Consider the following 13,575-nt stretch of genomic DNA (forward strand, 5'->3'; position numbering starts at 1 on the left):
TAATGAATATGTCTTGAGCTGGATTTTGGTACTAGCGACTTAAATATTAGGTTGTCTCTTTCGTTATATAAGGAAATGATAGGTGCATAACATTTTTTGTTTTATATTATTTTATTGAATTGTGTATGATCCATTTTGTAGTAACAGAACAAAATGAAAGGTGCTTTTCTGACAACCTAATACTTTTCTGTTTAATGTATAATAACATGTAAAAAAATATGGTTTTATAAAAGAAACGCAGGTCAGCTCCATATGCTCTCCGCGTGTCTACCTAAAGAAGAACTAATCTCATCAAATAATCCTCCTTCGGCTCAACTTTTATTTGAAAGGTCTTTTCGTAGCAATAGTTCACCTTTATTCGCTCACCTTTTGTCACATGAAATATCACGTGATAAAGAATAATTACCTGTTTATTCATGAATATCACGCTATTTACTTCCTATCAGAAAAGTCTAATGAAAAAATGTCCTTGAAATTCAAGGCTGTGTTAATCTTTACGCATAATTTTTATACACAGTGTGCTAATAGAACTAGATACCATATCTATAAGAAAAATTTATTTTATTTTTAGTATATTCACCACGACACTTTTGTCATATAAAATGTCATATTTCTATCTTTGTTTCACACTGAAGAGTAAGTATTATCAACAGATGAATAAAGTTAAGCTAGCATAAAATTATTTCACGAACCTATCGGTGTATTTTTCCTGTATATACGCATAACCAGCGGTCTCGCGCCGTGAGGGGATCGGCAACCACTACTAACGCATACTCACGGATGCACAATTTCGGATAGAATTTGTTGTAGATGATACGACAGTTTTTCGCGAACATCTCGGAAACTAAGCGAAATCGCCAGTTATATGCATAGGAAAAAGTTATTCAAACTGTTGATTTCTACTACATATCCAAACATCATCAAAATCGGTTAGGAGATAACACATCGATAGATTCGCCAACTATTTAGTCGTACAGAAAATAAATTACGAAAATGTACAAAACTGATAGTGTTCTTTACTATAATATATATGTGGAAAACAAATCAATCTAAGTTGTTTATTATATATGTTTGTTTACTTTTAAAAATGTAAATTTGTCAAGTTATTCTATCTATAATGTTTATTTCCTCAGTTGCGATACTATTTTTGCCGAGATATGGTATTATAAAAATCTTTAGAAAGAAAATTGTCTAACTGCAAACTTACTTTGGCAAAATCTCCTTTGTTGTTCACTTATAATAAAAATATTTTAGTAATCGAGAGATACACTATAGTTAACGGAAAAGATAAGAAGAATCTTTTTTATTGCGTTATATAGGGTGGTTGGTAACTGGTGATACAAGCGGAAAGGGGGTGATTCTACGCGAAAAAAGAAGTCGAAAATATAGAATAAAATTTTTTTTTTTCCATCGAGACAACGATCTACAGTGAGATCCGTAACGAGACGCGATAAAGTGCACGCGTACCGAGTGAAAATTCAAAGTCGATTTTCCCGAAAACAAAGCCTCAAACAAAAAATTTTTATTCTATATTTTCGACTTCGTTTTTCGCGTAGAATCACCCCCTTTCCGCTTGTACCACCAGTTACCAACCACCCTGTATATTTATACTGATTTCTTATTGATTTTACCGTTTTGTATGTATGTATATATAAGGTGACCAATTTGTGTAATTTAACGTGTAAAAGACAAGGAAAGACACGAAACGGCATTCTTACGATTACGTTATCTTATGTTTTCATATACATGCGTTAAATTTAACAAATTTAAAAAATTAAAGAATTTCCAACTGCATCGATTAATATATTAAATAAAAAGTATATAATTCCATCTAGAGAAACACTGGTGGCCTTCATCTGACTTCTACGCCTCTGTTCATAAACGAGAAAATTAATCATGTCAAATTATGTCCCCCCTCAACAACATTCAACATATTCCCGAAACATTTTTTTATATTACCAAAAACAAACGAGATATTCTAGTGATAAAATTAGGTGGGACACCTCGTATTGTATTACATAAAATTAATAGAAATGACGATACACTGAATAAATTATACTGTACACTATTTGAAAATTATTAGAATGGATTTGTACGTCAAATGGTAAAAGCTGTTTAATCACTTTAAGTAATAAAAACATATGTCAAATTGAAATTTTATATCCTCGGTATATATTCGGAGAAATCTTTTTTAAAAATAATGAAACTTTATGTTGTAGCGAGTTAATTGATAGAGCATGTGTCGTGACTAACGTGAAAAAGTTCATTAACCGTCTCGAAATAAGATTAAAATGATTGTACAAAGTGTTTAGAAAAAGGAATTCGGTGCTTAGTGTTCACTGGGATAACTAAACAATGACCGATCAACAAAGAACCTAAAGGCAATCTTTTCGATGTAAAATCAATTTTTATTATTTATTAGCGCTCGATATCGTGAGTGAATCTCTTCATACTACATTGAACGTATAGCTATTGGAGACGGAACACCGTTATTAACATACGAAATGCATATTTCTTCATGTTTGACCGTGTCCGCAAGAACGCTATTTCGCTTTCAACGATTATACATTCAATGTGTTATGAAGAGATTGACTTATGGTATCGAACGCTATCGAGTTTACATCAGAACGTTGACTAGACATTTTTTATTGTCTCTGTGAGTATTATAAGTCCTTTAAGCATCGACTCTTTTCTTTCACATTTTGCATATTCATAGACACAAAATGCTTAAAAATTGCATTAACAAATATCTGGATTACAAGAATATTTGAATCGTTATCCTGTTAGTGGAAGGGCAAGCAAGTATCACGCTATGTTTTAATGATAATTATTTGGAATCGGATGCGTCTCACCGATCTTAACGACCTTCAAATGTGTTGTCAAGGTCGTAATTCTAAACAACTTTTCCCAATACATGTTATTGCCGCGTCGTTGGGCCTTAATTTCCGACATATTCACAAAGAACTTCAATGGAATTTAAATTACGATTACTTTATTCTGGAGTAAGCAGCTGCATTTGCATGTAGTCCAACCTAAACTGAAATCACTGATGAGAGAGGTAATCATTTTTAATATTGTATAAATGAAAAAATTAATGGGTTATAAATTGGATTAGCGTACTCTCCGGCCTCCATTATGTGGTCGGCAACGCTAGTGTGAAATAATTTTCGATGAATCAATTGACATATGGAATGTGTTGTACCTTTTATAAAGGACAGAAAGAACAGAAAATTATTATACACGAAATTAAAAAGGGTCCAAATATGCATTTCGGTTACAAAACTCGTTGAAATAGTGCCCCACAAATTTAAAGTGGGTATTGATCTTGAATTATTTATATCGCAGAATTTTACAAAACAACGATGTCTGTAGTAGAATTCCACGGAAGGAACCATTTATTAACAAGACGAATCAAGGTAAGCGTAAAATTTGCAAAAAGATATTTAAATAAAGATAATGTTCTTTAGAAATAACGTTTTTTCTGACTAAAGCAAACTAAACGTATTTGCATGAGTTATGTCATCGCACATATGCACATTTGGGTATCGTTATGTCTGAAGAAACTTCAATTCATTATAAGAAATAAGTACTAAAAATGTACGTCTTATTGCAACGCGTAGCACGCCGCTCGGCTTTGTTTTTCAAGTTATAAATCAATTTATGTTTAATACTACATGACGTGTACTATTTAACAATTTATTTTATACATTTTTGTAAACAATTTTTCAGTGACAATAGGTATATGTATTATCATTTTGAGCAACTGAGAATCAGAATAAAGTGGAACATTCCATATATCAATCAATTTATCGAAAATTATTTCACGCTATTATTGGCGACCGCCCAATGACGATCGGATAGTACTCCATCCCAATCCATAACTCATTCTCTTTTTTTTTTAATTAATACAATAGTAAAAATGGTTACCACTCTCATTAATGGGTTAACTCTAGATTGAGCTGTGTAAAAATGCGACTACCTACATCATCGTGAAGTATTAGGTTGTCCAAAAGGTTTCTTTCGTTTTATAAGGAAATAATAGGCGCACATTGTTTTTTGTTTTATATTAGTTTATTGAATTATGCACGAACATAATAATAGAATTAGAACGAAATGGATCATACCTAATTCAATAAAATAATATAAAACAGAAATTGTTGTTCATCTATTATTACCTTATGAAACGAAAGAAACATTTCGGACAACCTAATATAATCGTAAGCTAAATTTAATTTAAGTACTTTGCGAATATATCTTGGAATCTAAGATTGAACGACGGTTATTTGTATAAGTTGCTGAATGATCATCTAGACAACATGTTTCGAAGGCATCGAAATCATCGAGGAGACAGTAGACTTCTAAATAATTAGCATATGCAATTCTATCAAATTTAAAATAATTGAAAGGCTAGTAAACAAGCAAGTACACAGCAAAACACAACGTCTTAAAACCGTAATTGAAGTCAAAAAAGCCTAATTATTAATATAAAATAAGTTGAATGTACTTAACACGGTTTGAATATTTTATGACCCTGTTTCGACACACCCTTGCGATTAATGTCTCATAACTTTTACAAATACTGTCCGATTCGCTTCAAATTTTGTATACATATATGATTTTTATACTTCTGTTTTATTATATTTAGTATTTGTAACATTACTTTCACAACTTAAATCTAACATACATATTTTTATTGTCAAAGTTTTAATAGCAAGTGTCTGTATACTTTCGTAAGGCACTGTATTGTACATTGTAGCAACAATGATTTTTCTGTACCACGCTATAAATTATACATACATAACAATGAAACGTCACGAACTCTTTTCAAATAAATGCGATAAGACGTTACTGTTATTAAACAATTTCCTATAATATAGAATTCATATTAACAAAATTTATTCCATATTTTGCTCAATCTTGAGGTATTTTTTAACGTTAAAAAAATACATATGCAACTTAGACTACAATGTCAGATAGAACGCTGCAAGGATAAAAATAATGCTAAAAGTAAATCAGTAAACCTTTTATAATGGCATAAATTAATTTTCCTTATAAAATACCGCGTTGGTTTTTAAAACACACGATTCTTTCATATAATATGTTTCATAAGATATAGCTATCAAGGACTAAAAATATTTGTAACATTAATTTTGATTTTTAAATCAGTTAGATAGAACCTTTATTGTGAATAAATTCTATAAGATACTGAAATATTTATCTGGGTTACGATTCCTATATCCTACATTCCTATATGTCAGTTCTTATATTGCTTCTAAATTGATTTTTTTGTTAAACTTTACAGAATCTAGAATCGATTCTTATATCGATTTTACAATAATCAGCAAATTTTTCAGTCTTAGATTTTACGTTGCGTGTATTGCATACTTTAACATTATTTATGTTCATTGTATAGCTATTCACTAACAATGAATTATTATGACGTATTTAAACGTAACAGTCGAAGATTGTATCTTACATAAAAAGTTAAATAAAGATTCATATAAATTTACACAAAAGTTTACAAGAAAACCAGGTCTACCAATGCTTTTACTCATTACTATATAATATACGTACGGAAACGATTAATCCTAGAAAAATTCGAAGGAAAATAATTGATCACAGCCCTTAATCTATAGGAGGAGGTTAAATAAAGATGGAAACTCACAACAAACGATTGTCATATGTATATCGATTTGATCAGTTACTATTTTCACTCATTGATGATTAGCATGGTTAAAATACTAGGGGTATGCGGGTAATCGAAAATAATGGTCGAGTTCACGCGGGATTCCGAAAGTTTGCCTGGCACATAAATCTGTTTGCGTACGCGTAACTTCAGAAGCTGATTTACGATTCGGAAGCCGATACTGCATTCGAGATATGATTTTTCAGACTCGTCTTCGATTAAAATGGATATGAAACAATGACAATATGAAAACTCTTAATAATTTTTACCTGGAAAATCCTGCCCCGAATGCAATATCAGCTCCCGAATTGAGCCATCATTGCATTTTATATGTCAAGCAAATTTTCAGAATCCTGCTCTAACCGACCCCTTACGAAGCCCGAGAACTCGTAATTTCGGGTATCCGCATACTCCTATTTAACACCGAATGCTTATGTACAATGTATTCTGACTCACGAAAGTATTCGAATACTTTTTAAAACAGAATAACTTTTTTAACATTGGACCAATTCTTTTGAAAAGTTAGGAAGCTTACTTTACTTACTTTTTAGGTGGTTAATGCGTAAACAATGTTTCGAAAAAGTTGCAATTGGTCGGAATCGTGAAGAAAATAGTAAGATAGATCACTTTCTACTACCTTTGTTTTTTATCTTCAAGACTGCAGTGAACATTTAAAAAATACTTTTTGTAGATATATGTTAGTTATGCATGTTAGAAATTTCTGTAGATAACCTAGCACTTTGTAGGGTAAAGTGAGAGATCCACCGAAAGTCAGTCCAATCTATGTTACGCTGAATTGCCGCTTTTGGGTCAGACCTTGTATTTTTTTCAAGAGGGAATATGTCTAGTACACGGCATTTTAAACGCTAAGAAGGCCATCATCTGTACCTTTTCATTGCAGTGGAGTTTCTTCCCCAAAAATCAATAAATTGGTAAGCTCAATATCTTAAAAACTAATTGGAATCGATCGTACATTGTAAAGTTACTGAATTCGTCTTTACAAGCGCCATCAAACGATTTGAAGAAAAGTATATAGTCTTATTTAGAAAATAAATTCGATCTTCATATCTCGAAAAATAATGATATAAAAAAAATGTATTACGAAACAAAGAACTGTCCAGAATTACCACGGAGCAATATAAATAACAATATCATAATGACAAACAAATTTTCTGTCGTAATACTACACATATGTTTGGATGTTAATATTTAACAGAAACGCTTTCGCGTTTAAATTTCTTTAATGATTTTATTTATTGTTAGAAAAACATATAAAATGCAAATTAAATAGTTTTTCCGCGAAAACACGCCGCCGATTTTACAATTTACAGCTGATCGATAGCGATGCTCGTTATTTTGCGAGACTAGGCGAAGACCGTCTTCTTGTAGAAAATAGGCCTTTCACAAGGGTACGAAGAACTTCTCGAGGGGCTGCTACAAATTTATAACGCGCACGGCACGCCGGAGTCATCAAGTCCGCCGCTCATGACCGCTCATTGTAGCAGAAACGACAATGTCTGCAGTTTTTCAGCAGATAAGTTATAGGTTAAGTTGGGATTAATAAATTATTAATTATTTAAGAATTAAATTTGCTATCTGTTATTTATTATGTAGCATATTTATTAAATCTCTTTTTAAAATTAGGGTGTTCGATCAAACGAGTATAAAAAATTTTTTCGAATGATTAAAAAATAGTCTCAAAAGTAAAAAAAGGTTGTGGAAATGTTGACAAACGTAAATGAAATCATTAAATTTTGGGTTTCTGTTAGATATTAACAACCAAATATGTGTACTTTTTCATCATTACAATACTAAGTGCTTAATATTAATTGTGTATTTCTTGTTTATCCTTTATCTGTTATTCATTATTCGAATAAACTTGGATTGCTAATCGCAAGGAGCTTATACACAACTGACAAGCAGGAACGAGTAGTATGACGATCGATCGATAGTGGGATGGATTAGGAGTGAGAAGAGAAAAAGACCCCCTTTGTGAGATCTCCGAAGAATTGCTCAAGAGCCAATCCCAAGATAGTTCGAGCTAGATGGGCCTTCGAGGTAGTTGGGCTTGGTTTCAGTGTAAACGATTCCATATATTTGTATAGAATCCATTTTTTATGTGGCTGGGTCAATTTAGCTTACCAGTGGAATTGGTTCCGTATAAATGCATTGAAACAAATACCCTTGGATTGATTTAGCTTGCCGGAAAAGCTCTAAGTGCCGGGCAATCCCTCGCGGTCTATTTGCCAAAAGTCACCACTGCTTTCCCTACTTTGCGGCCAGATTCCTTGAACAAAGTCTTTGTTCTTTGCCAATGCAACATTATGCCGCTTGCCATCACTGAATCTTGCCATCTCACGCATAGATAGCGCGTAACTTCGAGTCGTCGACTTTTCAAACGTTCACTGAAGCACCTTGGCGAGGTCCTTAAACCGAATGTATACTATTCCTCCAAAATGAAACAGTGTAAATTCGGCTTTAGCGAAACCTGACCATAAATTAAAAAGCCCGGTCTTAAATAATCGTAAGACCAAATACTGGCGAGCTACTTGACATTACATATATCGCCTCGAAAATACATTACAGCTAATATACGCATGCTAAAAATTTTAACAAAATAGGTTAACATTGCTATGTACAGGCGATGGAAAATGGTGAAAATAGTAGTTTTTCACGACTACCCGCCTATTACTGCAGTAAATTTAAAAATATCGGTCCATACCACTCGTTTCTGCATCAACCGATTTCGATAAAATTTCAGCAGATACAGGGGCTGCAGGTCTAAGAAGATTTAAAGGGTGATTCTTGAAATTAGAATAATATAAATACCAAAAATGTAAAAAATGCGATTTTATCTTTGTTTTTAGTTGTCGATTCTTAAAAATCAAGGGAGACATCCCTGTGCGCGAACAAACCTTCTTACACGAACGAAAGTAGGTCAAATCTGAGCAGCTGGAACAGCGATCTTCAAATCGAACAATACATGGCCAGTAGTAGCTTACCTCGTACAAGTAGAGAAGAAGATTATGACATTCGAAAACGTAAATCATCCTGCGCGATGTTTCGTATGACAAATCGCAAATTAAACATTTAAAAAACTCATTAAAATCTATAACAGATCTAAAATAAAATCTATAATATCGAAAATCGTTTCATGGAATTTTCGAGGAAGGAGGATTGCTGCTTCCTCTAATCCTTTGCGTCTATAAATAATTAATAAATAATAACACATAAACAATGTTTATACAAATTTCACACACGCACCGTGATCGTCCTGTCCGCGGATGTCAACAGAAAGATCACATATGCATTAAGTATTTTTGAGGTGCTACTAAATGTGATCGAACACTGTCTTGCATGAACCAAACACACTTTTCACACAAATTACTGATGATGATCATGATCATGTGCAATGGCGCATTATAATATTCATATCTATTCGATCGCATCGCTCTCTACGACTTTTACGATGTAAGCTGTTGCCCATTTATCGTTCGATGTGAGGGTTGCTGTGTAGCCGTTGCTTAGGCTGACCTACTTTCGTTCGCGCAAAGTTTGCTCGCGCACAGGAATATTTCGACTAATTTTTAATTTGCAATAACTAAAGGACAAAGCCGAAAATGCATTTTTTTAAATTCTTGATGTCCTTAAATTTTTTTATATCTGTAGCCGAACATCCTGTATGTAACTGGCATAAATCTACAGAACATATTTGGGTAATTACATAGTGAAACTGTAGAACCGTTACGTTCTCTCCAGTTTCAATGACTTCTTAATACATATCTGAGACATTCACAAAAAACAATCGGTATCAGAACAGTGGATTCTGCTTTATCATCGTGCATCCGTGACGGCGTCTGTATTGGTTACCAGCGGTTGGAAAGGATGACCTAGTCAAACCCTAACGTTTATAGTAAGGAGCAAAACTGAACACATACTCGGAGTTTTTATCCATTGTTTGTGTCGAGGTTATTAGATGTATGAACAGAGAAACGCGTAGATAAATTGTAAAGTAGAAAATATATTTTAATACAGAAGTGTAAGTACAAGTAGGAATATAATTTGAGCTGATCCCGATCCGCACGCTAGCACTGTTACCCTATAACTGAAAGTCCCGAAGCCATCGTCGCCTGTTTACTGTCTATGGTCTGCCTTCGTTCCAGTCTATTGTCTATACGCTGTCAATGGATTCAGTGCTTGAGAAAACTAAAAAGACCAGATGTAGGATTTTCTTAGACGTGATGACCACTTCAACAATTTGCATATAGAATACGAAAAAAGCAAAATATATAATGTTTTATATACCTAAAATATTTTATCGTGCGTGTTATAGTGATTCTTTCGGTAAATAAAAATTGTTTTCGTGAAATCAGTTTTGCACCGCAAGTAATTTTAAATGAAGATAGTAGTTGTTTGTAAACTTAATATTCAGTAACCTCTCGAACACATTTTAGCATGCTTGATGTAATATTCTCGCAATATTCCTGCGTGATGAAATACAATTGTCCCTGCTCTCGTTGCCATAAATCATTAAGGTTCACAGGGGAGCATCCTATCCATTTGCCAACTACATTTTTATATGTGCTCAGACATTTTCTATAGGATTTAATTCTGAGCTTTGATCAGGTCATTCTATGGTTTGGAAGAGCTGAACCTGTAGCCAATTTTTCACATTCTTAATACTATAGGTTGTCTCAAAAGTTTCTTTCGTTTTATAAGAAGATAATAATGATGCTAACATTTTTTGTTTTATATTATTTTACTGAACTACGTATGATCCATTTTGTTATATTACTACAAAATGGGTCATACACATTTTTGGGACAGCCTGATACGATACTTAGGGTCATTGTCGTGTTGAAATATGACGTCACTCTCTGATACCGACGTATTTTCAGCTGTTTCCAGTAAGTTTTCTTGCAAAATGTCTTTATAGATCTATTGGTTCATCATTCCCTCGATTCGATGTAACGAACCTACACCGTATATTGTAATGCATTCTCGTATCATAATCAAACCGTCATTAAATTTAATTGTTTGCTTAACATGACGTGGCAATAGACTAGTTTCACTTCTTCTCTTTCAGCACCACAAACGTCTATCCGATGAAAATCGATTAAGTTTAGATTTCTCAGACCAAGTCATTTTTTTCCACTGTTTAATAGTCCAAATATTATATTTTTTTTTTTTTTTTTGCGAAACGTAGGCAGGCCTTGATATTGATCTTTGGAAAAACAGGCTTCTTTTTCTTTTCGATTACCATAAAATGAAATTCCTTTAGTGCTCTTCCAGCCATCTAATTACTAATTTTCTTTAACATATCTAATAATTTTCTAATAATTTTGCAGTTATTGATCCGATTGTTACAACGTCGGAGGTGATGTATCTTAATCCTCTCTTCTAATTAGAAGATAACAATTTCGGATGGTCTCAAAAAAATGTAGGGACATCGCTACAATATCCTTTCGATAAGAAAAGATTTCGCAAGCAACTTGTTTGTTGACAAACCATTTTTTAGTTGAAAGATAACACTATTCATCACGCTTCGCGATAATGATTTCATTACGAAATATTAAAGATGCTTTGATGTGTTTTATTGTAGAAACTACAACAGATTAATTGCTAATACAATTCTGATCCCGGGCATCAACATTAGTTGTTAACAAAGTTCATGTTTACACTAGTTGATTCCGACAGCTCTTTTTGCAGTACAAAACTGATTTCACGAAAACAGTTTTTATTTACCAAAAGAGTGATGATAACATGAACTTATATAATACTATATATTTTGCTTTTCTTGTGTTCTATATACAGACAATGAATAAAATACCATTTATATTAAAATGCTGAATGTGTGTTCAGTTTTGCTCCTTACTATATCTTCTGTTTATGTATGCGCACAAGGGTGAAACGAGCTTAAGTAAAGTGTGCTTTACTGCACAACTGCATACGCGACACTGTAAGAAATGTCTGTTATAATTAAAATAGAAATGAATATTATCAATGTAATGAGTCTGAGTTTGGGTTGGCCTTTTTACGCTAGTCGGCAACAATTGCAAGAGATGATAATAATATGCGAATAAATAATTGATATTATTTTACGAAATAGAGTAATTTTTATTATTTTACGCAAAAGTTACCGATTTGCACTCACTTGATTAAGAAATTAACGCATACTCAAACGTAATAAATATATTGATAATATTAATTTTCAATTAAAATGTAACAGATATTTCTTACAGTTTCGCAGACGCAGTTGTGCGTGCAGCATTACTCGTGTTCGTGCTTTCATCCGAAGAATGCCGTTATTTAAATAATTCAAGACAAATAAATTCTTACTGAATAAGTTGTCCATATTCTCGAATAGCTGTGGTAATTTATTGGTGTTGCATTATATATATGGTATTCCATTATAAATTGAATTGCCCTGCTTTATCTATCTGTTTTTACAAGTTGAGACGTGAAAACGTGTTTCATTATTAACCGTATTAGCATACGTTATTAGACATGAAGCTATATAAATTCTTGGATATCTACAGCAATTGCGGAATGGTTGATAGGTTTTTGATTAGCCAAACAGTGTTTCATGGCATGATGAATTTGCACTAAATGCAACAAATGAATGATGAAGATATCATGATACTTATTGTATCAAAGGTCGAAATAGAGAACGTATGAAGACATCTAGAAATTGGTGCTTACAAAAATAACGTTTCACAATATACATCTTTGTGTATAAACTGCTTGCCGCTTCATTGCGTACCGTATAATACTGGGACTACCTCAGTAAGCACTTCCTCGCGAACAGCTGTCGGTTGGGCCAGCTTTTGCCGAGATATATGTATCTTGTGGGTTGAAAAACATTCTACGTAAACAGGAAGTGAAAACAAAATTGTCGAAACGAAACTGAAGTAATCGAATTATTGAAACAAAAATGGGGGGGGGGGGGGAATTAACAAAGATCGTCTTGTGACTGGGCAATGAATTTTTGGCAGAATTCAACGCATAAACAAGGAGATGTTTATTATATTAGTTTCCGATCGAAGTTTCACCACTTTAGTCACCGTCATTAAAGAACAGAGCAAACCAGGTATGCCAGTTATGTCTGACCGTTGGAATTCGTATAAATACTTAAACGAGGAAAGATACAAGCATCTAGCGATAAATCATAAAATTAACTTTGTTGATACGGACAACGGTGCTCATACATAAAACATAGAACGTATTTATAAAGATAGAAAAACGGGAAGTAATATATCCTGTTACAGATCTCGCAAATATAACTTGAAATTAATTCCAATTTGCTTTTAAAATTAACGATACGATTAGATACGAACGATAGATTAATCTAACCAAGACTCAAAAAAGCTACGTATCGTTAAATATACATATGTATAGTAATAAAAATATTTTTATGTATATCTCGAAAACTAAAGTCGAGCGACTGTAACATGTAAAGGAAAAAGTTGTTCAGAATGACCTTGACAACATGCTTCAAGGTCATTGGAATCGACGGGTCGCCCCTGTTCCATATAATTTCCTATATTTTTATATACATAGAAAATTCGAAAAAACTACACCAATTTTAGAAAAGTTATTCTGTTTTAAGAAATGTTGGAAGATTTTCGTGAGTCAACGTATGTATCGTGTTACGTAAGTTATCGATACGTTTAATGCACACTGTGTGGACACTGTATATACACGTCGAACGCAGTTAACTGGTTAAAAACAGCGAAATCTCGACCGAACAAGAAGGCCATTATCACGATTGTGTTAATTTTCTAAACTATTTCATTTATTAGTATTCGTTTATATCGTAATATGTTGAATTCGTTGGAGCGTGTATTCACCTCTTCTTTGTTTGTAATGAACGGTTATGTAGTCATCTG

The 13,575-nt window shown here is 32.9% G+C and overlaps 1 protein-coding gene across 1 annotated transcript in view; it reads right to left on the reverse strand.

Moving 5' to 3' along the window:
- The window catches only part of LOC117241075, a 237,934-nt gene that overhangs the window by 97,716 nt on the left and 126,643 nt on the right, over nucleotides 1-13,575 (reverse strand). The window contains exon 16 of the mRNA XM_033507059.1: nucleotides 13,537-13,572. Within this exon, the coding sequence (XP_033362950.1) occupies nucleotides 13,537-13,572 (36 nt within the window). The remainder of the gene's footprint in view (nucleotides 1-13,536; nucleotides 13,573-13,575) is intronic.

Source organism: Bombus vosnesenskii, unplaced genomic scaffold (assembly GCF_011952255.1).
Source record: "Bombus vosnesenskii isolate JDL3184/JDL3185 unplaced genomic scaffold, Bvos_JDL3184-5_v1.1 scf7180000015241, whole genome shotgun sequence".
NCBI classification, from domain to species: Eukaryota; Metazoa; Arthropoda; class Insecta; order Hymenoptera; family Apidae; genus Bombus; species Bombus vosnesenskii.